Raw genomic sequence first — 26,790 nt, forward strand, 5'->3', positions numbered from 1 at the left:
GACTTCTATTCACTACTCAGGCCCTTGCAGGTCAGACAGCTGAGTAAATTTGAAACAAAGGGCCCCATTTCACTCCCCAGTCTCAAAGCCGGCAACTGTCCCGTGAACAGTGACGACTGTGTGGCACCATGTGCCCAGGGGTCACTGGCTATTAATCTTCACCTGCCATCCCTCCCACGCCCTTTGTGTGCAGCACGGCTCCCTCAAGTCTACCCGGCATTTAACAGCCAGTGAGGAGAACGCAAGGGTGCAGCGACTTCCAAACAAGCACCGCGCCTAGTTGGCAGATCCAGACATATTTTGTTCAATAAAGGCTTTGTTCAACTGTCACAGGGAAAAAGAGCGAAACGACTATTTCTAAGCCTATTTAGCAAGATGAGGCCTGAGAAGGAAGCTTAGATTTAAACAAGTTCTGCACCAACAAAAGATAAAACTGAGGTGTCAACCAAAGGAAATTGCTTTTTATCCCAGAAATAGAGCTTCAACAGTGACGAGTTGGTGCTAATTAGAGAGAGGTGGGGCAGGCTGCTCTCTGCTCCTGAGTACACCCACCCCCAGACAGAACTGCTTCCAGAACTAGAAGCTTTTTCCTAACCACCCTTGAACAGTGAACTTGGCATTCCAGTGTGAGTGAAGATGCTGATCCACAACACGGCAACACCAGCTTTTTTCATTAAATTATTTTACTGGGGAAAAAAATTTCACGTTGAGCACCAGAGCAAGACAACTGTTCCAATCAGCTTAGTAGACTGGTGACAAGAACAAAGTGCCCAGAGGACAGACCATCCCCAACCATCAGGAGGCTCAGGCTGAATGCACCGGTGTCCCACAGTGCTTGTGCCACAAGTCGATGGCCTTGCTCACGATGGCATCCGAGCTGTCCTGGGGAATCTGTGAACAGCAACCAGTCTGGGTGAGACAGACGTGTGTCTGGAACTTGAGGACCTTCTCTCATTCACTGCTCACTGATAAAACTGATTTCCGTGGGAGATTTTACTACTGTTCAGAAAGTACAGCATAAAAGGATTGTTTTAAAGTCACCTGAGAACATACCAAGTAGACAGCCAGGTTCAAATTCTGTACTGCCCACTGATCGTGGGGCTCAGGGTGGGTTCAGAGCCCCTAGAATGGGGGAAAGGACAGCCCAACCTCACAGAGCTGTTCACAGGATGACAGGATCATGAAAAATACTCAGCACAGACACTGATGTTTATGATTCATTTGCTGAACACATCTTCACTTAGTACTAATTATTTTCCAAGCCACTATTCAAATGTTAATATTAATTAAAAAAAAATGGAGGAGGGGGGCCGGGGCTGTGGCTCAGTGGTGGAGCACTTGCCTGGCACATGAAAGGCACAGGGTTTAATCCTCAGCACCACATAAAAATAAATAAAAATAAAACAAAGGTTTTGTGTACACCTATTTTTTGAAAAAAGGATAGATTTGGGGTCCTATCTATGATATATTATTCATGCAGGCCTAGCTCTCCTTCCTTTCACCTCTTATATAGTAGAAGATACTTCAAGATACTCAGAGGGCAAAGCTGATTCATTGGGGTCTTTTTTCAATATGTATTAGATAATACTTTAGCACACTGACTAACCCTACTGAGATCACACCGGAGACAGTAACAGAAATGAAAGAATATACAAAATCTAAGACATCAGGGTTCTTACTCCATTGAAAAAATTGCAGCTACATCTCCAAACATGCCTGTTTGGTAGTCACTTAGGAAAGGCGCTCTGATCCCCAGTGGGCACACTTGAGCAACGGCCTTGCTGCTCAGACCAGCAGCCCCCAGACAGGGGTACACACATTACAATCCAGAGGCTAACTTTAAAAAGACATGTTTTAAGGAAAAAAAAAAACAAAAACGTTTATTTTAGTGTTAAAAAGATACTATATTATTTCTCGGAAATAATTTAATGCAATAAGAAATCTGGCTTGCTAACCTGACTTCATTTCTAGATTCAAAATTGAATCAAGATGTTGGGGGTATGGCTGGCAGTGGAGCACTTGATTCCCACGTGGGAGGCCCTGGGTTCAATCCCTAGCACCAAAACAAAACAAAGAAACAAAGAGTCCCCGACACAAAAAAATGAATCAAATAAAGTACACTTACATTTTCCAGGAATTTCGTTATCTTCTCCGCATTGTTCAGTGCCATTACTTTTATTTTAAAAGTTAATAAAATTTCCACAGCTACAAAAACTAAGATTTTACAGGATCCACTTACAACTTTATCCCAAACCCTACAAAAATAAGGAGATATAATCAAATTACATAAATTTTAAATTTATATTCACCTAGACATCTCAAATTACAAAATAAGATCACATTACTCCTATTTTAAGTATAAGCTTCAGATAAGAACTACTGCTAAATAATCATCAAAAACAACAAAATAGATGAACCACTGAAATATATTCTTGACATAATCATCAGCAAAGGAAAGTGGAAAGTTCACTAAAAATTACTGCCCTGAAATTGGGAACAAATTTTTACCACACGCACATCAGATAGAGCACTAATCTCTAGGATATATAAGGAAGTCAAAAATCTTAACACCAAAAAAACAAATAACCCAATCAATAAATGGGCAAAGGAATTGAACAGACACTTCTCAGAAGAGGATATACAATCAATCAACAAATATATGAAAAAATGTTCAACCTCTCTAGCAATTAGAGAAATTCAAATCAAAACTACTCTAACATTTCATCTCGCTCCAGTCAGAATGGCAGCTATTAAGAATATAAACAACAATAAGTGTTGGTGAGGATGTGGGGGAAAAGGCACACTCATACATTGCTGGTGGGACTGCAAACTGGTGCAGCCAATCTGGAAAACAGTATGGAGATTCCTTGGAAAACTGGGAATGGAACCACCATTTGACCCAGCTATCCCATTCCTCGGTCTATACCCAAAGGACTTAAAATTAGCATACTACAGGGACACAGCCACATCAATGTTTATAGCAGCACAATTCACAATAGCTAAACTGCAGAACCAATCTAGATGCCTTCAGTAGATGAATGGATAAAGAAAAAGGGGTATATATACATAATGGAATATTAAAAGAGAATAAAATCATGGCATTTACAGGTAAATGGACGGAGTTGGAGAATAAAATGCTAAGTGAAGTTAGCCAATCCCAAAAAACCAAATGTCGAATGTTTTCTCTGATATAAGGAGGCTGATTCACAGTGGGGGTTTTGGGGGAGGAGCATGGGAGGAATAGATGAGTTCTAGATAAGGCAGAGGGGTTGGAGGGGAAGGGAGGGGGCGTGGGGGTAGGAAAGACGGCGAATGAGATGGAAATCATTACCCTAAGTGTATAAAGACACGAATGGTGTGACTCTACTCTGTGTACGACCAGAGATATGAAAAATTGTGCTCCATATGTGTAATATGAATTGTAATGCATTCTTTTATCACATATAACAAAGTAAAATTTTTAAAACCTGAAAAAAAAATTACTACTCTGCTAGGAATGTGCCAAAGGCCCATTCCCTCCTGTTACAAACCCAACATCTTCAGGGAAAGAAAAGAAGATCCTAAACCAAAGGTTTTGTTTTACTAACATCCCCCAATGCTATACAATTAGGCAACAACAAAAGAAGGACACGAAATATGAGATAAAGTCAATTTCACTGCTATCTGGAGACAGATTCCTTAAACTTCTCCAAGGGCTGAGGAGCCACTACCAATCTAACATGATCATTGTAATAATTCCTAAAACTTTGAAGGTTGGTGTTAGACTCTACACTTCACTGCCTAGTCTAATGCTCGGTGTCCAGCGTTTCTTCTCAATGAAGTCCTGGAGGGGTAGGGCTGGGACTCAGAAATGCCTAAAACACGTGCTAAGAATGACTTGCTTACGCCTCATATCTTTGCCCTCAGCTCCTTTAAGGATGTCATGATTAAAATAAGATGAAGATTCCTGCTAGATTAGGATCTGCCAACTTCTGGAAAGAAGAGCTCACACTTCCGTGAACTTCTGGAGACATTTCAGGTGTGACTGCTGCACAGCTACACATAGGGGACCCTCCATTTTTCTAAGTGTGTATTCAGAAATAAGCAGAATCATGTGCAGATATGGCAGCTGCTGGAGAACGTAGCTTCAAACTACCCTCTCCTTCTAAAGCAATTTACATGCTGGGGGATGGTCACATGAAAACCAGGATTCTTCCTGAACTCCAGGTCTTTGGTCTGTCTGTGAAAAAAATACTTGCCTCTGTAAACTGGATTCAGGCAGGCATCCTGCGAAGCACCTCTTGAACCAGAGATCGTAAGGAAGCTTGGACACTGCAGAACATGCTCTCAGATGAGTCAGCAGTCTGCTATCTTCCAGATTCAAGTATTGTTCAAAAGCCTTTGGCTAAAATTCAACAGGAAGAGAGATTACTCATTTCCTATGACATAATGTCACCTGATATTATAGCCTGTGATGAAAAAAAGTTTGCATGCTGAATTCAAGGAAGTGCTAGAGGATGAAACTTCAGAATCTCCCAGTCCCATGTGACACAGCAGTGCCCAGGTCAGCAACGGACAAGACCGGAGACTCCCAAGACCGGAGGCCTTCCAGGGACACAATACTCTCGGTACTAAACCTGGGACAGTTCCAGGCAGAACAGAAGAGCTGGTCACTCTAATTGCATTAAGTCGATTCAACAGCCTAAGGCTAAATCCAAAACAAAGTTGGAATGTTATGGAAGCTGAAAAAGGCCACAACCTTAATGGCTGGTCTGCAGCAGCTGTACATTGCAGATGAGGAGGAGATAAGGAAAGATCAAGCCAAATAAACAGAGTGGGGTTAAGGTGTGGAGAAAGAGGAAGAATGGGACAGATAAATGGTGGCAAGAAGGAGCCAATCAGCCACTGACCAGATACGCACCACTGCTCTACTGAGCACAGGAAGCTCCGCCAACAGGGCTTCCCGAGGATGAGCACTGTACCACACAAGCCTGCACGGGGATTTCTTGGAACAGATTCATAACTCAGGCACCTGGATTCTGTCTGGTAGCCTCCCTCACCTGAGCCAAATCTGGAAGACCCGCGGAGCTAATAGAGCCAGCTCTCCAGACCCGCACTGGATTTAGGGTCCACTGGCAAGGAACGGACACTGAGGGGCAAACTCCAAGGTCTGTACTCACTGTCATGAAGAGTACACCAGATCCCATCTCACCAAAACAAATGCAAGTGTTTGTTACCAAATACCCATTCCTCTCTGCTCTGTCAAAAAGGCCATTCATACTCTTTCCAGTGTCCATTGAAGCAGATGTGTGCCATGCAAGGAATCGAGCAAAAGACAAGTTCAAGTCCCTGCCTTTAAGGAGCCGGACTGAGACAGACAGCAGAGATGCAGCTACAATAGAGCATGATGCTAAGACGTGGTGATGGGCAAGCAGGAGATGGGGGGCCCGTCCAGGAGAATCTTACCCACGTGTGGGAAGCAGAAACAGCTCCTCAGGAGAGGTGACAGCTGAGCTGACCCCAGAAGAATGAACAGGAGTCAGCCAAGGAGGGACCCCATGTTAACATCTGGCCCAGCTCTCCCCTCTCTTTCAGGGCTTCTTTAACTACTTTCTGTTTCTGTAACTTCCCCATAAAATTATAGTTCCACTATTACAGTCTCCAAGCTCCTCAAGGATATCACACAGATTCCTCAAAACAAGGGGTGTTCCCAGAGGACAAGCCAAAAAGGGCAGGCCTACTCTGTTATTTGGGCCGGTTTTGCCAAACGGATCCATGTGCATGGGTGAAACACACACATCTTTATTTTATCTTGTGGTGCTGGGGATGGAGCCCAGGCCCTGCACACGCTAGGCAAGTGCTGGCACTCAGTGAGGCTCCGGCCCACCCATCTCATTACGAGTCCTGTGTCTCACTACGAAGAGAATTTCATCCACAAGTCAGCCCAGGTAATAAACAGGACACAGAAGAATGTTTTAAAATCATCCTCTGTTATGTCTCTTCTCCTTGATGAGACTATAAGCTCACTGAGGGCAGGGAGCACACCTGTCTTGTTCTCTGCTGGATCGCCAGGACTCACAACATGACTTGGCATAGTAAACACCAGATATGTTAATTTTTGAGTAAGTGAATACCATGAATTAATATGAAGTTTAGGAATATACTGATAATCACTCAGTGTTCACCTTTTTGCTAATTTCTTATAAATTTTCCTTTCTGATTTATAATATGCTAGTATAAGAAATCTTGAAAATGCAGAAAAGAATAAAGAATTCAAAGGTCACCTATAATCACACCATCCAGTGACAACCACCAGTCATGTGTTTTGCACCACATCCATTCTTCCTGCACACACACATGCACATGCACACATACACACATACACACACACACACACATACTTCGGTCTGTCATTCTTTGGGCTCATGTTGAATATACAATTTAGATTCTGCTTTTTGTACTCAACAAATTGTGAGTATTTTCCCAGGTTAATAAATAACCTTAAAGGGTTAGTAGCCCTAAATAGAGCTTCTAAAAAATAGGAAGGAAAGAGACAAGAACGCTATAGAAAACAATGCACACTGCTCTTACCCACCTGAAAAGATCCTCCACTCTGTGTATCATAAGGAAGTACAACCTAGAGCTACCCTGAGGCACGGATCAGCCTCAATGATGGCAAAACTCCAAAAGACTAACCACACCCACTCAAGGGAACTGGCTGTGAGAAATGGATCCACTGGTCCCGAGGATACAGAAGACCATGAGCTCTGTGAGGGGGACGGGTCATCTCTAGGAAAGTCATGTATGCATTTACCCCTTGATCCAGCCAATCTGCTTCTAGGACATCTACACCAAAACTCTCCTGGCAAACGTGAAGAGACGTAGGCACAAAGCCGCTCATCTGTAACAGCGCCTCTGTAACAACTGAAAGGTGGACACACCCATGTGGCCAACAGAGGACAGGCTGAATAAACTAGGGAATGTACACACGATGGAGAAGCACAGAGCCCTGAAAATCTGTGGAGTATCGCTACCTCCCACTAGGGCAGAATCGCCAGCCACATCAGGCTCACGGCAGGATGGGAAAGAATGTGTGCTGCAGGCTACTGCTTAAGCTAAGAAAGCAGGTGAATTTAAACATGGATGTATATATTTTTAATGAACGGTATTGCCTGATATCTTTGCACTTAGCAAATGGTAAATAAAATCTATTATAATTCTGTTACCACTGAACCTTTAGGTTCTAAATTTTTCCGTAAATTTTTTTCCAATATTCCCATGCACCCAGATTCTTAACTTGTTGAAGATGATAAAGCACATCATCAACAGACGGTGAACCCGACAAGAGACGCACCCATAGGAAGAGGCTGCTGCCTGCTCGTTTTAACACGTCTGTTAGGCTGGCTGTGAGACAGGGTGACAGCCGCACAAAGACCACTCACATGTTCTGCTGACTGAGCACAACTGAGTTTGGGTGAAGAGGCCTTCCTGCCACGCAACTCGGGCTAGCCTCCACTCCCCGTGGCCACGAGAGGCCTTGCCAAAGAGCAGAATTCTGGAAGCCAGTGAGGAGGAAGCCTTGAAGCAATCCTGGGGACGAAAACTATGCAACGTGACGAGCACGTCACTTGGAACCTCAGTGTCACTGTTGATCACCTTTGACAGTGGTGAGAAAGCAGCCTGCACCTTGTGAGCACAAATTTCTCTGGTCAAACTACAAAAATAGAAGTAACAGACCAGGATAATGGAAACTCTGCTTTGACAACAGACCAAGAGGGAGAGATCCACTGCAAGACAACAAGGAATTTCAAGACAGCACCATTCAAACCAAAGTTCAACAGGCAAATCGCCTGAAGCCCAAATCAAACAGCAACAACAGGAAGTTCAGCTTTTCAAGACCTCTTTTAAAAAACTATACGTGTCAGGCACTATATTGTGTTTACTAAAATAAACTCTGCTTTTACCAATGAGGAGATCAAGGTTTATGGGACTTTAGTATTTTTCCCATTCTAAAATTCATTCCTAAAAAGAAAACTCAAGAATATCCAAGACATTTCTGAAAAAGAAAGAGGAAACTTTTCCTACCAGCTATCAAAATATACTAGAAATCTGTATTAACTGAACTATGTGGTATTGGCCTAGGAGTAGACAAATAACTCCATGGAAAAAAGAACCTGGAAAAGAGGTACAAATACAAGCAGCGATGCCATATATAATAAAGATGGCATTTTGAATCTGTGAGGGGAAAAAAAAAGGAAAAAGTAGTGTGTTCTGCTAGTTACTGTGCGCCCTTGGGAAAATGACTGAATGTCTCTGTGCTTCAGTATTCTGTTCTGTAAACACAGAGATGACATGCTGAAAAGAAGTAATTGGTTAATAAGGAAATTTAGCACTCCTGACATGAAGAATATTCTCAGTGTGCTAAACAGAGGGGGAGAGGGGGCGCTGGTAGGACTGTGGTGTTGTAGGCAGGTATAAAAGAGTGGTGTCTGTCTGATACCTCTCAGTGAGAAATCCCTGGGAAGGGAGACTAAATTGAAAATGTTAAGCATTTTTTTAAATGTTAAAAGAAAAATATGTTTTTAAATCTTGGGATGGAAAGGTTGTTTTAACATATAAAACAAGCAAAAGAATACTGAAACTCCACTTTATCAAATCTTAAAAGTCTTACTCAACAGACGGGGATGATTCCCAACCTGTGCAATAGGTAAAGGATAGACTTCCAGACTATGCTCATGATTCCTGAAAGGAAAGAATAACCAGAAATATGCAAACTGCTCGACCTCTCCCAACACTGCAGATACACAACTGAACATGAGAAGCACTTCACCAGCAGATGGACAAATGCTTCAGAGATGGACACCATCAGGTGCAGACACTGGGGTTGGAAAGAGGAGACCTCGTAGTCTGTCTGGGGGGCATAAACTGACATGGAGTTTAAGATTTTAACAAGGCACACACAGATTTTAAAGATGTCTCCCCTTCACCCGCTCACTGGCTTAGAGGCCCCCACCTAGAGGAGACACACACACAGGGAACTTAGAGAGGGGTCTCCTGTCAGCACGGCTCTGCCTCCTCATTATGCTAAACTCACAACAGGAAATACTATGAGTGAATTAGAAGGGAAAGTGGTTCCCACTACAGAACTGCCTCCAGCTTCTGAAAAATTAGCACCCTAGCACCCCACCTCTAGAGACTGATAAAACTGGCCTGGGTGAAGGACAAAAGGTGGCAGGAATTTTGAAAAGCTTCTGGGTGTACTGAAAGAAGCCAGGTCTGAAAACTATCTGTACCAACGTGGAAACTTCTCTAAGTAGTACGTTAAAAATAAAAACAAACCCAAGAACTATAGGGCCACATGCACATGAATGATACTACTTAAGTGATTTTTTAACATCACTTTACATATGTGTGTGCGTGACAGTCTAGAAGAATACTCACCAGGTGACAGCAAGGTTTACTGCTTAGAGAAGGTAAGGGAGTGGGGGCAGGTGGTAAAGATTTAGGAAATCAGAGAGCCATGTGGATTATTTAACTTCTTTTAAGAATATGTTCATATACTACTTACCTCCCTAAAAATAATGCCACTGACTCCAATATTAAACAAGAAAAGCTAATTAAACCATATATAATTGAGATCTTCTAATTTAATTAGGCAACTAGCATTACATTTACTTATGCTCCCCTTCCATGATTCAGTTATTTTTATTGAAATCAATTAGGTGGATCAAATTTTAGAACCCTAAAAATCAAATTTTACTTAACTGAAATACATATTAACTGTTCTCATAAAAGTTCCATGAAGTTGAAGGGCCCATGGCCCTCCCTCTTGGTCAGTACTGGACTCCAGCAGTGATCCCCAGGGCTCACCTGCCTCCACCATCACCCCACATTCCCCCTCCCGCCAGAGCACAGTAACCACATCCGTACAACCTTCAAATGAACAACTCAATAACCAAGGAAAACAGACAGATTCATTCCTATACACTAGCTGACTAAGGGGGGAAGAAAGAGAATGGTCAAGGGAGACTGGCTTACCCCTCAAGCTAGTGCCCTTTGGCTGTCAGGATTCCCAAACCAGGGCACGGCACAGAGAGCTGGTGCCTGCCCCGCATCCACACATCCCTCCTCCACTAACTGCACCCCATTTTAACAGGAGATGAATATGTGCCAAGCTTTTAAAATCCATGTTTCCCAGAATCCACAGCAGGTGGAGGCCAGCAGCAGACTCTCCCCAGTTTATGATGGCTTAGCTTAAGATTCTTTCACTTTATGATGGGGTGAAATGATATGCATCCAGTGGAAACTGTCCTTCAAACTCTGTCTCTCGACCACTTCCCAGGACATCGCCATGTGGTCCGACAGCCCTCACCTAAGAAGCCCACAATCCTGAAGGTGACCTCCACTCAGTGCACAGGCTGCGGAGCTCTGGTGTCCAGCAAGTAAAGTGTATGAAACACCTCCTGACTGGAGACTTTCTTACCTTACCAGAAGAGTCCCTGCACACATGCAGAAGGAAATCTGCTTAAGGGTGGCAGGCTGGACAGACATGTCCCTCTTCCTCCTTCGCCTTTTCTTTTTCTTCCATTCTAGGCTTGAACCCAGGGGTGCTCTACCACTGAGCTGCATCCCCAGCCCTTTTCATTGACACACAGTCTTGCTCAGTTGTCTAGTCTGGCCTTGAACTTGCAATCCTTCTGCCTTGACCTCCCAAGCCGCTGGGATTACAGGCATTCACCACCACACCCAGTTCCTCCTTCATTTCTTTTTCCTTCCCTTCTTTCCAGCCCAGAATGTGGATGCCATAACTATCAGTCCAACAGCAACAGTAGAGGAAGAATTCTGGAGTGAAACAGCAGGAGCAGAAGTCCTATCTTCCCCATGGCAGGACAGTCCCAGCTCTGGTCTGCCTCACCTCTGAACTTCTGATTACATGAAAGAAAACAAGCTTCTTGGGCTTCCATTATATGCAGGCATATGTACACCTTAACTAACACAGAGAGATCATTCTCAATATATTCAGTGGATTCTGGAACAGGGTAAGGAACACCACGGAGTAGGGATTGGCACACTCTGGCCTGCAGCAGGGCACAGCCAGCCCCAACCATTCTCCAGTGCGCTGTTTGCTTTTGTGGTCCAACAGCAGAGCTGCCTGGTTACAACAGAGACCATCTGGCCCACCAAGCTGGAAATATTTACCATCCGTCTCTTACAGAAAACCTTGCTGAGTCCTGCAATAGAGGCAGCGACAGGAGGTAAGAGTACTCACTGATGACCCCAGGACCACTGCTCACCCCTCAAAAGCCCCAAACAAAACAACCCCTCACCAGCTGGGGTAAAGAGTCCCGGTACTTGTTGTTTAGCTGGTTCACGAAGCATCGGATGATCCAGCAACAGTCGACACTGTCTTCCACCATCTCTTCCATGGCTTTAGCAATGGCAAGAAATACTTCATCCTCTGGCTCCTGCAAGGTTAATAATAAGTCTCAAGAGCAAGGCAGGAGAAGGGAGGAAGACACATTTCTTTAACAAAAATGAAACCTTGCCCCCTAAATTTTGAAGAGGCTGCATTAATAAATCAAAGTGGGATCAAAAAGCAGAGTTCACCGGTAATGAGCAGAGCAAGGGGGAGATGAGCAAGGGCGTCCACAGGAATCCATCCAATCAGCGTAGCTCATCAACAGCGGGTTCCAGGTTGAGCACACAAATTCTCCAACTTCTAACCCTAACCCATCACAAGTCAATGTCCATTATGAGCAAGGCACTGACTCTCCACCCCAAAATATTCTCAGAGCTGGATGAAAATTCTTCAAACAGATGTGATCAATAGAACAAACAGTACCCAAAGAGATCGTCAATACAGTAATTTGTAAATACTGAAGGACTCAAGAAACTAAGGTTTTACTATATTTCAAAGCATCCATACATGCCTTGAGAATTTTGTTCTAACTTTAAGCATCTAAAAAATTAATATCCTTAGAATCAGAACTTTAGGAATCAAAACAATGGCATTTCTCAAAGTATGCATCAACACCCAGATCTGAAAGTAAACCCTCAAGTAAATTTCAACAGAGTAATCTATAAGATTACTAGAACCTTATGTGGAAATGTGCTTTGTTTTAAAACACCATTATTATCTACAAAAGTTTTACATTTTCACCTCAGCTTTCATGTATGAAGGATTTTAATGTTAAAAAGAAACTAGTAAGTATCATTCTACTTCCCTGGAAAGTCTCATTTTATTAAAAAGTATCTCATTTTTAAGACTTCTTCCAACTTGTTAATATTCATAAAATGTCAAGAGTAGCAGAGCTAGGATCATAGAGAATAAATTTCCCTAACCATTTTTTTAAAATGTGTTCAGAGAAGGAGAGGAAAAAAAAGAGAGAAAAATCTCCTTTCTGGGGTTCCCAGGCAGCCCTGGGCACAGTGCAAGGTGGCCCCAGAAATGGCACGTCCCTGACTACTTCCTCTTTAAGGGAAGAGGACCTATGCCCTTCAGGCATCACATTCCTGGCCAAGCACCATCATACATTCTTTTTAATCACACAGATTAAAAATTTTAAAAAAATGATTGGGGCTCTATGCCAGGGGAGGGTGTGGTGTCACACTCAAAAAATACACTCCAACGGCATGTGTGCCCAAGACTGCAATGAAGGTGTCAGGGCTTAGAGCCGGGAAAAGTTGAACAGGGTGGGGTGGGAGCTGCAGCCCCTCATTTACGTTTCTTGAGCTACCAGATTATCTAACCTAGTCTAATGTGTAGGTTGAGAACTCGTGTGGTGCTCGCAACCCCACTGTACCAGTCAAGTGAAAAATTCTAGTTATTATTTAGAGATCTTCTCTCTTGACAAATTCAGTAGAAGTAGATGACCTTTATTAGTTCTGAGGTTTGTCCATGGGTTCCACAACATTAACTGCAAAAACAAAAATAAGTCAAAGCCCAATCTACAATAAATGAACATTTTATAGAATAACCAGGCTCTCAAACAAATCCCTGCTTGGACCATGCAGCCTGTTGACCAAACAAACACATAAAACCTTCATTAAAATGCCCAGAGAGGACTACCAAAACAGCCAGAGCTTAGATTCTATAGTTATTCCTTCCTCTTCCCTCTCTCACAACGGTAAGTAGTCCAAGTAATGAGAGTGAAAGGTTTGCTACGGATGAAGTTTAAAAAGCGGTTGGGATCCAGTGAGGTTAGGAGAGGAAACAGATAAGGCCAAGGAGGTGTGAGGGGTGACGAGAGGTCAGGGTTGAGGAGGCGGTGAACATCCAAGACCACCTGCACCCCGAGGGTCAGGGCCAAGGAGCCCAAGGGCCTGCAGGCCAGGGCCAAGGGGGCTGTCAGGGTTGGTTACACACAGGGAAATGGGTAAAGAAGTAAACACACTGAGGCCCCATCATGGGGCCTCTCCACATAGGCAACCAGAGGAACTGGGAGCACGGACATGGTGACAGCCAGAAAGAACCTGAGACACTGGAGTGGGAGTAGACCCAACAGGTGAACTCGGGGTTTTTAATATAGATAGATAGATAGATGGAAGGAAAGAAGGAAAGAATGTGATGTACAGGGTCCGAGCTCAATGTAGAGGACACATAGCATGTGAGGTACCGCGTTCAGTCCCCAGTGCCACACAAAACCACCCATCCATCCACCAACGGGACGTGGTGAATACCAGTGAGAGTGAGTGTGTGCACAGAGATTTCCTAGCTTCTGCTCAGAGTGCCTGGAAACAAAGACAGCCCAGGAAAAAAGGAGCACATTTAGTGCCAGGTTTGCGGTCTGTGAATATCACATCCCCTCCAAAAAGAGAGGGCTGGTACCACAGTCGCAGCACAGAAAGCTCAACATGCAAAATGATGGGAACTTGTCAAAATGACACAGGTGTCAGATGCAAAGTGCTCCCACCAGCCAAATCTGGGACATTCTGAACACAAAAAGAAATAGGGCAGTAAAAGATTACAGGTCACTGAATAAGAAAGGATCATAAATCCATATTGATATCTATAAGCAAGAGAGGGGAAAAGTTCTCCTGATAGAAGAAAAACAACTAATAAGCACAGAAGGAATAAGGGAGTTAGAAAACCACCATTTGGCAATCAGAGGACTAAAAACTTTCAGACAAGAATTATTAGTTGTTGGGTATTTATAAGCCTCAACCTCACCACAAGTTACATATTAATCACAAAGAGGAAAACAGTAACACTGCAGTGGAGAAGGCTGCAGACACCACCTTCACCAGATGATCAGGCCAGCAGCAACAGGAGCGATCATCACACCTCTGTGGCCTTCTTGAACAACGCACAACCAGACTTTAATCATGAGGAAACATCCGACAACTCAGATGGAGAGAAGCTCTACCACCAGTACTCTTCAAAAGTTTCAAGATCATGAAAGAGCAAGAGAGACTGTGGAACTTTCTGGATTAAAGAAGACATGGCACCTGGGATCAGAAGAAGGGCATGAGTGGGACAGTCGGCAGATTTCAGTAAGATCTACAGATTAGTTGCTAGAGTAGCATCATGGCTAGCTTTCTGGGTCTGATCACTACATCAGGGTCATGAACGATACAGTTGAGGATGCTGGTAAAGGCATCTGGGGACGCTGCACTACTTTTCCTATTTCCAGAAGTATTTAAATATGAAACATTAAAATTCAAAAACTTCTTGAAATCATCAACAAATGGTGAAACTCATGGGCAAAAGTTTAATAAGAAATAATCATGTAGCTGAGATGAACATCATTACCCTAAGTACATGTATGAAGACACGAATGTTGTGACTCTACTTTGTAAACAACCAGAGACAGGAAAAGTTGTGCCCTTTTTGTGTACTACAAATTGAAATGCATTTTGATGTCTTGTATAACAAATTAGAATAAGTAAATTTGAAATTTTAAAAAAATTTCTCACACATACACATATAGTCTCCACAAAGGGAACGATAACTTTCCAGTGCCAACCCCAGCAGGCACACCATCACCAGGTGATCAACGCTAGCATTACTTCTCATGGGACAAATCTACATTCTATGCCTCCTGATACAACACATGGAGAAGGACGTGCATGACCCATGTGGTATTCCCACTGAGTGGACATCCTGGATCTCGTCAGGAGGAAGCATCAGCCAGACCTAAAGTGAGGGGCTTTCTACAAAATGACCTATACCCCTCAAAATGTCAAAAGCATGAAAGATAAGAAAATTGAAGAAATTGTCCCAAATTGAAGAGAATAAAGCAACATGACAACACAATGCAATTCATAATTCAAAATCAATCCTCATCCAGAACTTTCATTGTTTGTGACAAAGGGCATTACTGGGAAAAACTGTCAAGTTTGAATGAAGTCTGTAGATTACATGTTAATATTCTATCCATGTTAACTTCTTAGTTTTGACGACTGTACTAGGATTATTTTATAGGGGTGTTCTTGTCTTCGAGAAGCATACAGTGGCCTGCATTCCAAAAACTGGTTAAAATATAGTTGTTTTCATATTAATTGTTCACCAAAAAAGTAACCCTTTGCTGTCTTCTTTATTGCTGTCCTGGCATAAACCTTGCCTATGTATACCCTGTCCAACTGCCACCGTGAACCTCTGGACTGCTGTGATGCTGAATATCCTTAACTGTCCATGCCCCACCCGACAGAAAACAAGGACTTTGGGTCACTTCCCCCCAACTTCGCCCTCTTTCAGCACAAAGTAGCTCAGAGATATCGTTGCCCACTTTTCCACAGAAATGGAAGGTAGAAATTGACAGTGGGGAAATGTAACAGTGGTCCCTTCACCTTCTGAATGTAGCCTTCATAGCTCTAAGGCTTATTTTTTTTTTTTAATGTTTTTTTTCTCTCTTTTCCCCTCTCGCCCTCCCTACCAAGATTAGGGAGACAGTGTTATCTTTTCTTCCCCTAGTTAAGTGCCCTTGAACACACCCACTACAGGAAGGAGACGTCTGCTCAGGATCTGGGAAGTGAATATCTCCCAAATTAACCAAAGAATCCTAAAAAGCCATCAGGGTGCCCTGGGACTGCCTACCAGAGCACACCTGGAATGTAACCCTCCACGGGATCCTTTAAAACTCTCCTGACTGGGAGAGCCTTTGGGACAGGAGTCCCCTGTGTTTCTCCTTTGCCAGCAAAGCAATAAACCTATTTTATCCTTTATTTCCAAAAAAAAAAAAAAGAAGAAGAAGTACACAGTGAAGATATCTGGCGCATCATGTCCACATCTTACTCTCAAATGGTTTAAAAAAAGGAGTATGTGTGGATTTATAAGAAAAATGACAAAGCAGATGCCATAAAATGTTAACAATGGGAATCAGAAAAAACAGTATACAGGAATGCCTTTGATTAATGCGTGTTGATTTTATATCCTGCCACTTTGCTAAATTCATTTATTAGCTCTAACAGTTTCTTTGTAGAGTCTTTTGGGTCTGCTAGGTATAGAATCATGTCATCTGCAAATAGTGATAATTTAAGTTCTTCTTTTCCTATTTTTATGCCTTTAATTTCTTTCGTCTGTCTAATTGCTCTGGCCAGTGTTTCGAGAACTATGTTGAACAGAAGTGGAGAGAGAGGGCATCCCTGTCTTGTTCCAGATTTTAGAGGGAATGCCTTCAGTTTTTCTCCATTCAGAATGATGCTAGCCTGAGGCTTAGCATAGATTGCTTTTACAATATTGAGGTATGTTCCTGTTATCCCTAGTTTTTCTAGAGTTTTGAACATAAAGGGATGCTGTACTTTGTCGAATGCTTTTTCCGCATCTATCGAGATGATCATATGGTTCTTATTTTTAAGTCTATTGATGTGGTGAATAACATTTATTGATTTCCGTATATTGAACCAGCCTTGCATCCCAGGGATGAAAAATAAAAGACCCAGAATAGCAAAAACAATGCTAAGCAGGAAATGTGAATCAGGCGGTATAGCGATACCAGACTTCAAACTATACTACAGAGCAATAGTAACAAAAACAGCATGGTACTGGTACCAAAACAGGCGGGTGGACCAATGGTACAGAATAGAGGACACAGAGACCAATCCACAAAACTACAACTATCTTATATTTGATAAAGGGGCTAAAAGCATGCAATGGAGGAAGGATAGCATCTTCAACAAATGGTGCTGGGAAAACTGGAAATCCATATGCAACAAAATGAAACTGAATCCCTTTCTCTCGCCATGCACAAAAGTGAATTCAAAATGGATCAAGGAGCTTGATATCAAATCAGAGACACGCCGTCTGATAGAAGAAAAAGTTGGCTACGATCTACATTCGGTGGGGTCGGGCTCCAAATTCCTCAATAGGACACCCATAGCACAAAAGTTAATAACTAGAATCAACAAATGGGACTTACTCAAACTAAAAAGTTTTTTCTCAGCAAAAGAAACAATAAGAGAGGTAAATAGGGAGCCTACACCCTGGGAACAAATCTTTACTCCTCACACTTCAGATAGAGCACTAATATCCAGAGTATACAAAGAACTCAAAAAATTAGACAATAAGAGAACAAACAACCCAATCAACAAATGGGCCAAGGACCTGAACAGACACTTCTCAGAGGAGGACATACAGTCAATCAACAAGTACATGAAAAAATGCTCAACATCTCTAGCTGTCAGAGAAATGCAAATCAAAACCACCCTAAGATACCATCTCACTCCAGTAAGATTGGCAGCCATTAGGAAGTCAAACAACAAGTGCTGGCGAGGATGTGGGGAAAAGGGTACACTTGTACATTGCTGGTGGGACTGCAGATTGGTGCAGCCAATTTGGAAAGCAGTATGGAGATTTCTTGGAAAGCTGGGAATGGAGCCACCATTTGACCCAGCTATTCCCCTTCTTGGTCTATTCCCTAAAGACCTAAAAAGAGCATGCTACAGGGACACTGCTACATCGATGTTCACAGCAGCACAGTTCACAATAGCAAGACTGTGGAACCAACCTAGATGCCCTTCAATAGATGAATGGATAAAAAAAATGTGGCATTTATACACAATGGAGTATTACTCTGCATTAAAAAATGACAAAATCATAGAATTTACAGGGAAATGGATGGCATTAGAGCAGATTATGCTAAGTGAAGCTAGCCAATCCCTAAAAAACAAATGCCAAATGTCTTCTTTGATATAAGGAAAGTAACTAAGAACAGAGTAGGGACGAAGAGCAGGAGAAGAAGATTAACATTTAACAGGGATGAGAGGTGGGAGGGAAAGGGAGAGAGAAGGGAAATTGCATGGTAATGGAAGGAGACCCTCAGGGTTATACAGTGGAGGGGGTAGAGAGAGAGGAGGGGAGGGGAGGGGAGAGGTGGGGATGGGGGATGGTGGAGGATGGGAAAGCACAACAGACACTAGTATGGCAATATGTAAATCAATGGATGTGTAACTGATGTGATTCTGCAATCTGTGTATGGGGTGAAGGTGGGAGTTCATAACCCACTTGAATCAAAGTGTGGAATATGATATGTCAAGAAATTTGTAATATTTTAAACAACCCACAATAAAAAATTTAAAAAAAAAAAGAAAAAAAAAAACAGTATACAGGAATTCTTGATAATATTCTTGCAACTTTTCTATAGGTTTGTATACATTCAAGTGCCACATGATTACATCAGCAAAAGACCCAATATATGATGGTGGTCCCATAAGATTAAATTGCCTGGTCACGGTGGTCTTAGTTTGAGTAAATATACTCAGTAATGTCTGCATAACAACAAGATTGCCTTACAACACATTTCTCAGAAGTATCCCTGTTGGTAAGCAATGTATGACCGTACTTAAACTGTATTTTTAAAAAGTACACAAGGTCAGAATGTGCAAGGTCATGGATGCCAGATAAAGATGTGCTATTAATGCTACTCACAATGGGGGGTCAGTGAAAGTTTCTAAGGCAAACCTCATGCAATCAAAGGCTGGCAGACGGGACAGTCAAGAGTTGAGCTATGTGTTGAGCAAAAGTGACCACTAACCAGTGGGAAAGAGGGGCTTCGAGGCAACTTCCCACACTCCAGCTGATACATGCGGAGATAGACTTCAACATGAGGCGTAGCGTCATTGACGAAGCGAATGACTTTCAGAGCGTGAAGGACATCAGAATACTGCTCCTTGCGGTACATCATTACCCGGGCATGAGACTCATGGTGTGGAGGCAGGATCCCTAGAGACCCAAAAGGAAAACAAAGGCAGAACCCTGAGACACCACTCCAAATCTTTTTTATATTAAAAGAATCGTATAAGAAGCAGCTCATGAGAGACTAGAATCCACACAAATATTTAGTTACCATATAGATTCTTTATAATTTCTCACTGTAACAATCTGAAATGTTAAATGCTATCAACATTTGAATGATGACACATCATTAGTATTAAAGAGAAATGAAATGACACCACCAAAGCATTTGAATAAGTATGCCACATGATTTCAAGATAATAACCACATCAATTATAACAATGGTTTAAATCAATTTGGGTTGTCAGCCCGCGCCACTGTTAACTTTTTAAAGGCCTCTATCTGGATCTGGCACTTGGCCTCCTGTACTTCAGAAACACCAACAGTCTGCTGAATCCTTCTCTTCCCAATAGTTAAAACTTATTCACAAAATATCAAATGTTCAGGGCCACACAAGTCCCTGATCTTCTTTGACGAGGTCAACTTATACTTCATCGTCATGACATTTTATGCTCATCACTACATTAAATGTGGGATCTACTCATTAGCTTTGGCATAAAAACCACGTCTTTTTTCTTTTCTTTTTTTAACAAGCAAATGATATGGAAAAAAATATACAGGAAAGACCACTGGACAGTAATGCTAGGGTCTTCTCCCAGACGTGCTAACACCAGGACTCTCACAATAATGTCAGTCCCTCTGCACGTGTCTCCTCATCTATCAGAGGCAGGAAGTGGGCAAACACTTAACTGAAAGTTCTCTGCAGAATCAGCACCCCAAGAGTCCTCATAAGAAAAAGTACCATCGCTACTAAGTATATCTGAGGACAATGAATTTTCAAGGCTTTCAGCTTTACTTTTTCCAGCCTCACTCAGTGAACCAGGCTGTACAGAAGCACAGACTATGGAGCCGAAGTTCCTGGGTTTAATTTTTTGCTCTACAATTAACTGACTAGGGGACCTGCAGCAATTTTCTCCATCTCCCTATGCCTTAGCTTCCCCATCTGAACGATGGGAACAGTAACCCCTAATTCTATACAGCTGTTGTGATGAATACACAGATCAGTGTACATAAAGCTTGGGCAGGCTAAGCTAGGATGAGCATTTTGACTATGGCTCCCTCTTCAAAGCACCATAGATCCAGAATTCCAAAGAACATTCCAGAAACAGCAGTTAGATGAGCTCAAAGTCTCTAGCTAAAAAACCTACTTAAATGTTCCTTTTCCTGAAATGAACCTACATGCACCGTAGCTTCAGGGCTCCATGCAGGCTTTCAGAGAAGCCAGGGGACACACTGAAGAGTTCTACACATCTGGGCTGATACACATGAGACAGCTGTAGCTGGACCTTCTTCACACCATTAACAGCAGCACAGTGCTTCCCACATTAAATCTTAAACCTGTTTTCTAAGAGTTGGTTCTAAAAAGTTTCTAACATTTACCCAAAATGTTACCAGGAAGCCAGCATCCAAAGATCCCTGAAAAATCAAAAAGCTGTTAATGTGACAGCTCTAAATTCCCAGTGCCTTTAACTCCAAACAGAGCAATGACTTACATGATAAAGGTAAGAAAAACAGAGGTGAGGATAAGCCCGATAGGCCCTGGCACTCAGGAACGCTGCAGAGCACAAGGGTACTGACTAATCCACTGGAGTCACTAAGACATGTGGTACTTCCCAGCAGAACTGAACCCTGCCACCTTGGAAGGAATTTATTTTGATGGTCCCTGGAAATAGTACGATTTAGGCAAAAACACTCAGACAAAAACTCAAATAGTCGTCCCCACATCTGTAGATTATGAGTGCACAAAGGCCGAAAGCTGCACAACAAAGTGTCATTGTGCAGTGCTTCCTGGGCGGTATTCTCTGCCTCCATATTATTCAACCACACTTAGGACTGCAGGTTTTGCAAGCCCTGAAAATATACACATTTTAAAAAGAAAGTGAGGTTCATAATCCAGCCTACCTTCAAGTGAGCTCTACAAAAAGCTTAAGCCCCAGCTCTATCTCCTGACAGGGGCTCTGAGGCCTTAGGCAAGTCATTTTCTGCACACTTAAAAATGGGATACAGAGGCCTACCCCTGTATTGGGTTACTCTGAATAACTTAGGTACACTACTCAGCTGAGTGACAGGCACACAGGGAGGCCCAGCAAATAACAGTAATAGTTCCTATTCCTGATAAAGTACTACTATCCCAGAGCTGACAAATTTGAATTGTTTTTTAAGAAAAAATGGGAGGTGATAATAAATATGTATTATGTGCTTCAGTCGGCTCAGTAATGGTAGGGAAAAAAATCTTGGGCGCCAAGGGGATGCTGCCAGCTACTTTTGGTACCTTTTCTTCCAGAGAAACTAAGCAAGTCAGTTCTTCTCATTCCGCCACTCATCACTGAAAGTGACTCACTCACACTTCTAGTAGAGTGACTCCTTTTGACTCCAATAGCACTGGGCAGGATGTTATATCTCCACTACTGAGACTCACAGAAATCTACAAGCAATTTAGCTCAATATTCTAACTGCACAGATGCAAAAACTGAGGCCCAGTATCTTGGGTCTTCCTCCAGATTTCTGGGCTGACAGCAAAGACCAATTCTCTTCTCTCCTAGTCCAATGTTCTTTCCACATTTTATTTCAGGAACTTTATTTTGCATTACTAATAAACTGATGACTCAAGAGTAATATTTAATGTATTGCTGCTAAAGTTACCATCTTAAAGGGTTTTATAGTGAGCAGTCTTCTGAGGAAGACCCAAGATACAGCAAAAAAAAAAACAAATAAATCCTCCTTGTTCTGACTGGAGGATGAAAAATGATCCCAATATTCAATATTTTTGAAGATACATTTACCAACTCCTAGGTTTCGTACCTAGGAGCACCTTCCATACCAACGCTCGGTACATGGATGGAAGAGGGAACCTCTGGCTGAAAGTGCAAAGTTTCTCAATATCTAAAGAAGAATGAAACAGTAGTTAGATGCTTTTCATGCTCATCACAGTACGTAAAATGCATTTCACTTTTTAAATCTGAAAGTACAGTTCAGACATTTCTTCAGGGGAATCGGCAAATTTAGGAAAGGCAAGGCAATATTGGTCTGGTTTTTAGATAAGGTCTTCCAACAACTTAGCTATTCAAAACAATTATAATCAATGGCATAAAAGAGATATTTGGCATATATTATTACATTCCCTATAATATTGGTAGCAGTTAAAATTATAGGATTTATTTCATTTAATCCATACTACAAGCATGTTGGGTAATAACAGTCCTAAAGATGCAGAAACTGAAGCTCAAGGTAGTTAAGTGACTCTGCCAAGTTCCGATAGCTTCTAGTGGTATAGTTAGCCTGAAAATCCTGATAAATTATACTTAACAGCTATGAGCCTCTATTTCTCTACTTATTAAAGGAGAAGATTAATGCCAGCATACTTAAAACACAGACTATATAATGAGGACTAATGACCAGATGATAAACATTTTTGAAACTTTATAAGCACTCTAGATGGGCTGAGGATGTAGCTCAGTAATGGCTTGCCTGCCTAGCATGCATAAGGCCCTTGAGTCAATCCCAGCCCTGCAAAACAAATAAACAAAAATTACTCATGTAAATAAGATATTATTTTTAACTATGGTTTAGCTTGTTCCACTTTGATCAATGGTGGGCTTTATTATTACTAGCCTAAAATATCAATATATAATGCAGCCTTATTATTTCCATAAAAGAATATCATGACTGAGTTGTTGCAGAAGTTTACCTAGAAGTTATGATGACATATCTGAAATTCAAGAAAATATGCAGGCATAATAAGAAAAAACAGTCTTGACTTTTTAAGAGGCCATGCAAAAACTTCTGGCTCTCAGTTAAATATAAGTCCGAAAAACCTACAACTTTTTTCAAAATATACCAATCTGTCACCATGTCACGAACAAATGTATCAATAACACCCTGGATTGTGTGTGTGTGGGGGGGTAGTGGTACTGGGGTTGAGCCCGAGGCCTTGACCTCTCGATATCTTTTAAGGTAATTATTTACTTTAGAACACCTAGAATGACTGAGAATCAATGAGCTTAATTAAACATATAAAACTCACCCAGGCGGTCATCTTTCAGGAGGATTTCCAGTGATTTCTTTTCTTCAACTCCACGAAACCCCACTTTCTCATAATATACTGAACGAAAGTTTCTCTGAGAGTCCTCAGTCATGTTTCATTCTTGGAGGAAAAAGAGACAGACATAGGAAAACAAATAAATAAGTGAGCCTAGAAACAAAGAATGAAAATTTAGGCAATTTTTCAATGATTTTCTCCACCTTTTCAATTAGTTAGATAAACTGCCTCCCCTTGCACAGGATTCAATATTAAATCTTTCCATTCACACAACTCTAACACTGTTTCATCTAAGCACCTTGACCAAAAACCAAAACAAAAGCCAACAATCCTCTGCTTAAATAGATGGCACAAGGTTTATGCACTAGGGTTCCTATTTTTACTTATTAGAGCTCCTAGCACAATGGAATATTCTGTCTATTATAAATGTGCAAAGAAAAAAATTAGTGAAATGGGAAGACCAGATATGTTATCAGAAGGGGTTCCAAACAGTATATACTATAATTCTGGCTTTGTTTTCGCCAAAGACTATGATTTTTTATTAATTTTAAAAATTAAGACTATATTTCAAAATGCTAGCAATGGCTATCTTTCTGTACTAAGATCCCAGATGATTTTAATTTTCTTTCTTAGCAGTGCTTTCTAAAATGGGCATTTTGCAAAATGAGATATTATGTAAAAGTAAAAAGACACAAGTCCTTCCCTTATTTCTCTTTTACTCGAAACACAGTTCTAGCAAATGTAATTATCAAAATTCAAAACCCACAACAGATTAACAGCAGTAAATTATAACCAGAAGAGGGTAAGGAATTTAGGCAGTTGACAAGTGATACCAGAGTTAGAGGCAGAAAAAACGATTTAAAATCTGGCAAGAGAATTCAACCGCTCAGTGGCCTCCAGTTCTTTCAAAATATTGACATCATAATATTGATGGTAAGTCAAGAAAAAATGGAATTAATTTGGTGTTTCAAGAACAGTAAAAATGTAATGCACTTTCCAAAAACTTACTGCACTGCCTTACCCAAATGCTTAAAGTGCTGGTGCAAAAAAAAAAAAAAAAAGTAAGTCTTCAAGAGTTAAAAATCTTTAGACGTTCCCAATGACCAGAAAGGAGTTTTGTCCTTACTGAACAGATAGCTTCTAAACCGATTCAGACACAAGATTAGGATTCATTTAGGAAAATCAATTCTAAAGGACACTGAGCTTTGACGACCCATCAGATGTTAAAAAAAAAAAAATCAACAAAAAAAGTAACTCTTTAACATGCAGAATGAGTTTGAAGATTTATTTTTTTAAAAGCATTCAAACAGCTGCACAACGATAAGGTCCTGTGGCCTGAGGACAAGCATTCTTAGACTGTACTATTAAGGCAAAGGCCCTTTTGAAGGAAACACTGTCCATTACACCTCCTGCTGCGAGCGTCCGCCCGGTGGGAAAGGTAAACACAACTGGCCCCAGACCGCAGGTCCCGCGGTCCCTGTCAGGTATGCTTCACCTCCAGGAGTGGGAGCACACCGGGTTCACACTGAGAGGTCCCGGGGAGGCGGCGGAAGCCAGGCCGGCGGACACCGAGAGGGCCAGCGAGCGAGCGGGGGGGCGAGTCCCAGCCAGCGCGGGAAGGCAGCTGGGACACCTGCCGGCTCTCGGCCAGACCCGGAGCCACTACCCTACGCCGTCGCCGCCGCCGCCCCGGCCGCCGGACGTGACGTCACCTCCACGTGGGGTGGGCCCGAGCGCGCGCGTGCGCAGAGGGCGTGCGCAGGAAGCTCCGCCCATCCGGCGCTTCCGCTGCGACTCCAGACGCTGCCGCGGCTGGGGAGAGGCTGCTCCTGAAGTCTAGCCCCCGGCCCTTGTCTTTGGGCATGACCCTGAGGCAGGCAGAGGAGTGGGCGGGCTTCAGGGTGGACCTGGCGGAGGAGGGCGTTCCGCTGTCTTTGGTTAGTCCTAAACTGGAAGCAGGGGCAAAATTAGGAAAATTAAGTTATTAATTAAATCCGTGCCTTTCGGGGCAGGTTTTTATGTGAGTTCCTGTTCATCTTCTTGGATTGCTCCTGAAGACCGCCGTCTGGCTCCCTGCAGGTGTGACTGGACAGCAGAGCGGTTGTAGACAAAGAGCTCTCTGCGCAGGTTGCAGCAGGTTGTGGGTCAGAATTCATCTCTAGCAGTCAGAGAAATGCAAATCAAAACCACCCTAAGATACCATCTCACTCCAGTAAGATTGGCAGCCATTATGAAGTCAAACAACAACAAGTGCTGGAGAGGATGTGGGGAAAAGGGTACACTTGTACATTGCTGGTGGGACTGCAAACTGGTGCGGCCAATCTGGAAAACAGTATGGAGACTCCTGGGAAAGCTGGGAATGGAACCACCATTTGACCCAGCTATTGCCCTTCTTGGACTTTTCCCTGAAGACCTTAAAAGAGCGTACTACAGGGATACTGCTACATCGATGTTCATAGCAGCACAATTCACAATTGCTAGACTGTGGAACCAACCCAGATGCCCTTCAATAGATGAATGGATAAAAAAAAATGTGGCATTTATACACCATGGAGTATTACGCAGCACTAAAAAATGACAAAATCATAGAATTTGCAGGGAAATGGATGGCACTAGAGCAGATTATGCTTAGTGAAGCTAGCCAATCCCTAAAAAACAAATACCAAATGTCTTCTTTGATATAATGAGAGCAACTAAGAACAGAGCAGGGAGGAAGAGCAGGAAGAAAAGATTAACATTAAACAGATACATGAGGTGGGATGGAAAGGGAGAGAAAAGGGAAATTGCATGGTAATGGAGGGAGACCCTCATTGTTATACAAAATTACATATAAGAGGTTGTGAGGGGAATGGGAAAATAAACAAGGAGAGATATGAATTACAGTGGATGGGGTAGAGAGAGAAGATGGGAGGGGAGGGAGGGGGGATGGTAGAGGATAGGAAAGGTAGCAGAATACAACAGTTACTAATAGGGCATTATGTAAAAATGTGGATGTGTAACCGATGTGATTCTGCAATCTGTATTTGGGGTAAAATTGGGAGTTCATAACCAACTTGAATCTAATGTATGAAATATGATATGTCAAGAGCTTTATAATGTTTTGAACAACCAATAAAAAAAATTAAAAAAAAAAAAAAGAATTCAGTTTTATTTATGGTCTGGTCATTATCGTTGTATATGCAGCCTCTCGAATGCTATAAAAATAAAATAGAAGTTACACTAAATGCAAACCCAAATTTGTATTAGATTCAGCTGTCACAAAGTTAATCTTTAAAATGGTTATCGAAGTTTTTGCTTACCTCCACTGGTTCTCAGGTTTGAATGCAGCCCTAACCAATTGTTTTTGAAACTTTTGTGGTCTAAAAGAAAAACAGGGTTCAGTGGTGGATACTGTCTCCTTTAAAACCTCCTGCCTTGGGGGCTGGGGATGTGGCTCAAGCGGTAGCACGCTCGCCTGGCATGCGTGTGGCCCGGGTTCGATCCTCAGCACCACATACCAACAAAGATGTTGTGTCTGCCAATAACTAACTAACTAAATAAA

At 42.2% G+C, this 26,790-nt stretch overlaps 1 protein-coding gene across 2 annotated transcripts; it reads right to left on the reverse strand.

The window, feature by feature from the left end:
• Positions 1-657: 657 nt before the first annotated feature.
• On the reverse strand, positions 658-24,948 carry Tbc1d7 (TBC1 domain family member 7). 2 transcript variants are annotated; one of them, XM_046453533.2, is made up of 8 exons: positions 24,745-24,948; positions 23,235-23,354; positions 22,013-22,093; positions 18,951-19,138; positions 11,307-11,444; positions 4,239-4,384; positions 2,126-2,255; positions 658-891 (listed from the first exon to the last, which is right to left on the reverse strand). In XM_046453533.2, exons 2-8 carry the CDS (start codon positions 23,344-23,346, stop codon positions 805-807), a joined length of 882 nt encoding a protein of 293 aa, XP_046309489.1. In that variant the 5' UTR covers positions 23,347-23,354; positions 24,745-24,948; the 3' UTR covers positions 658-804. The 2 variants fall into 2 exon arrangements, with proteins under 2 accessions (XP_046309489.1, XP_046309490.1); XM_046453534.2 differs by having other exon boundaries at positions 24,656-24,948.
• Positions 24,949-26,790: the final 1,842 nt, after the last annotated feature.

Source organism: Marmota monax, unplaced genomic scaffold, assembly GCF_021218885.2.
Source record: "Marmota monax isolate L192 unplaced genomic scaffold, Marmota_monax_Labrador192_F-V1.1 WCK01_AAM20220418_F8-fsc00029, whole genome shotgun sequence".
In the NCBI taxonomy this organism is placed as follows: Eukaryota; Metazoa; Chordata; class Mammalia; order Rodentia; family Sciuridae; genus Marmota; species Marmota monax.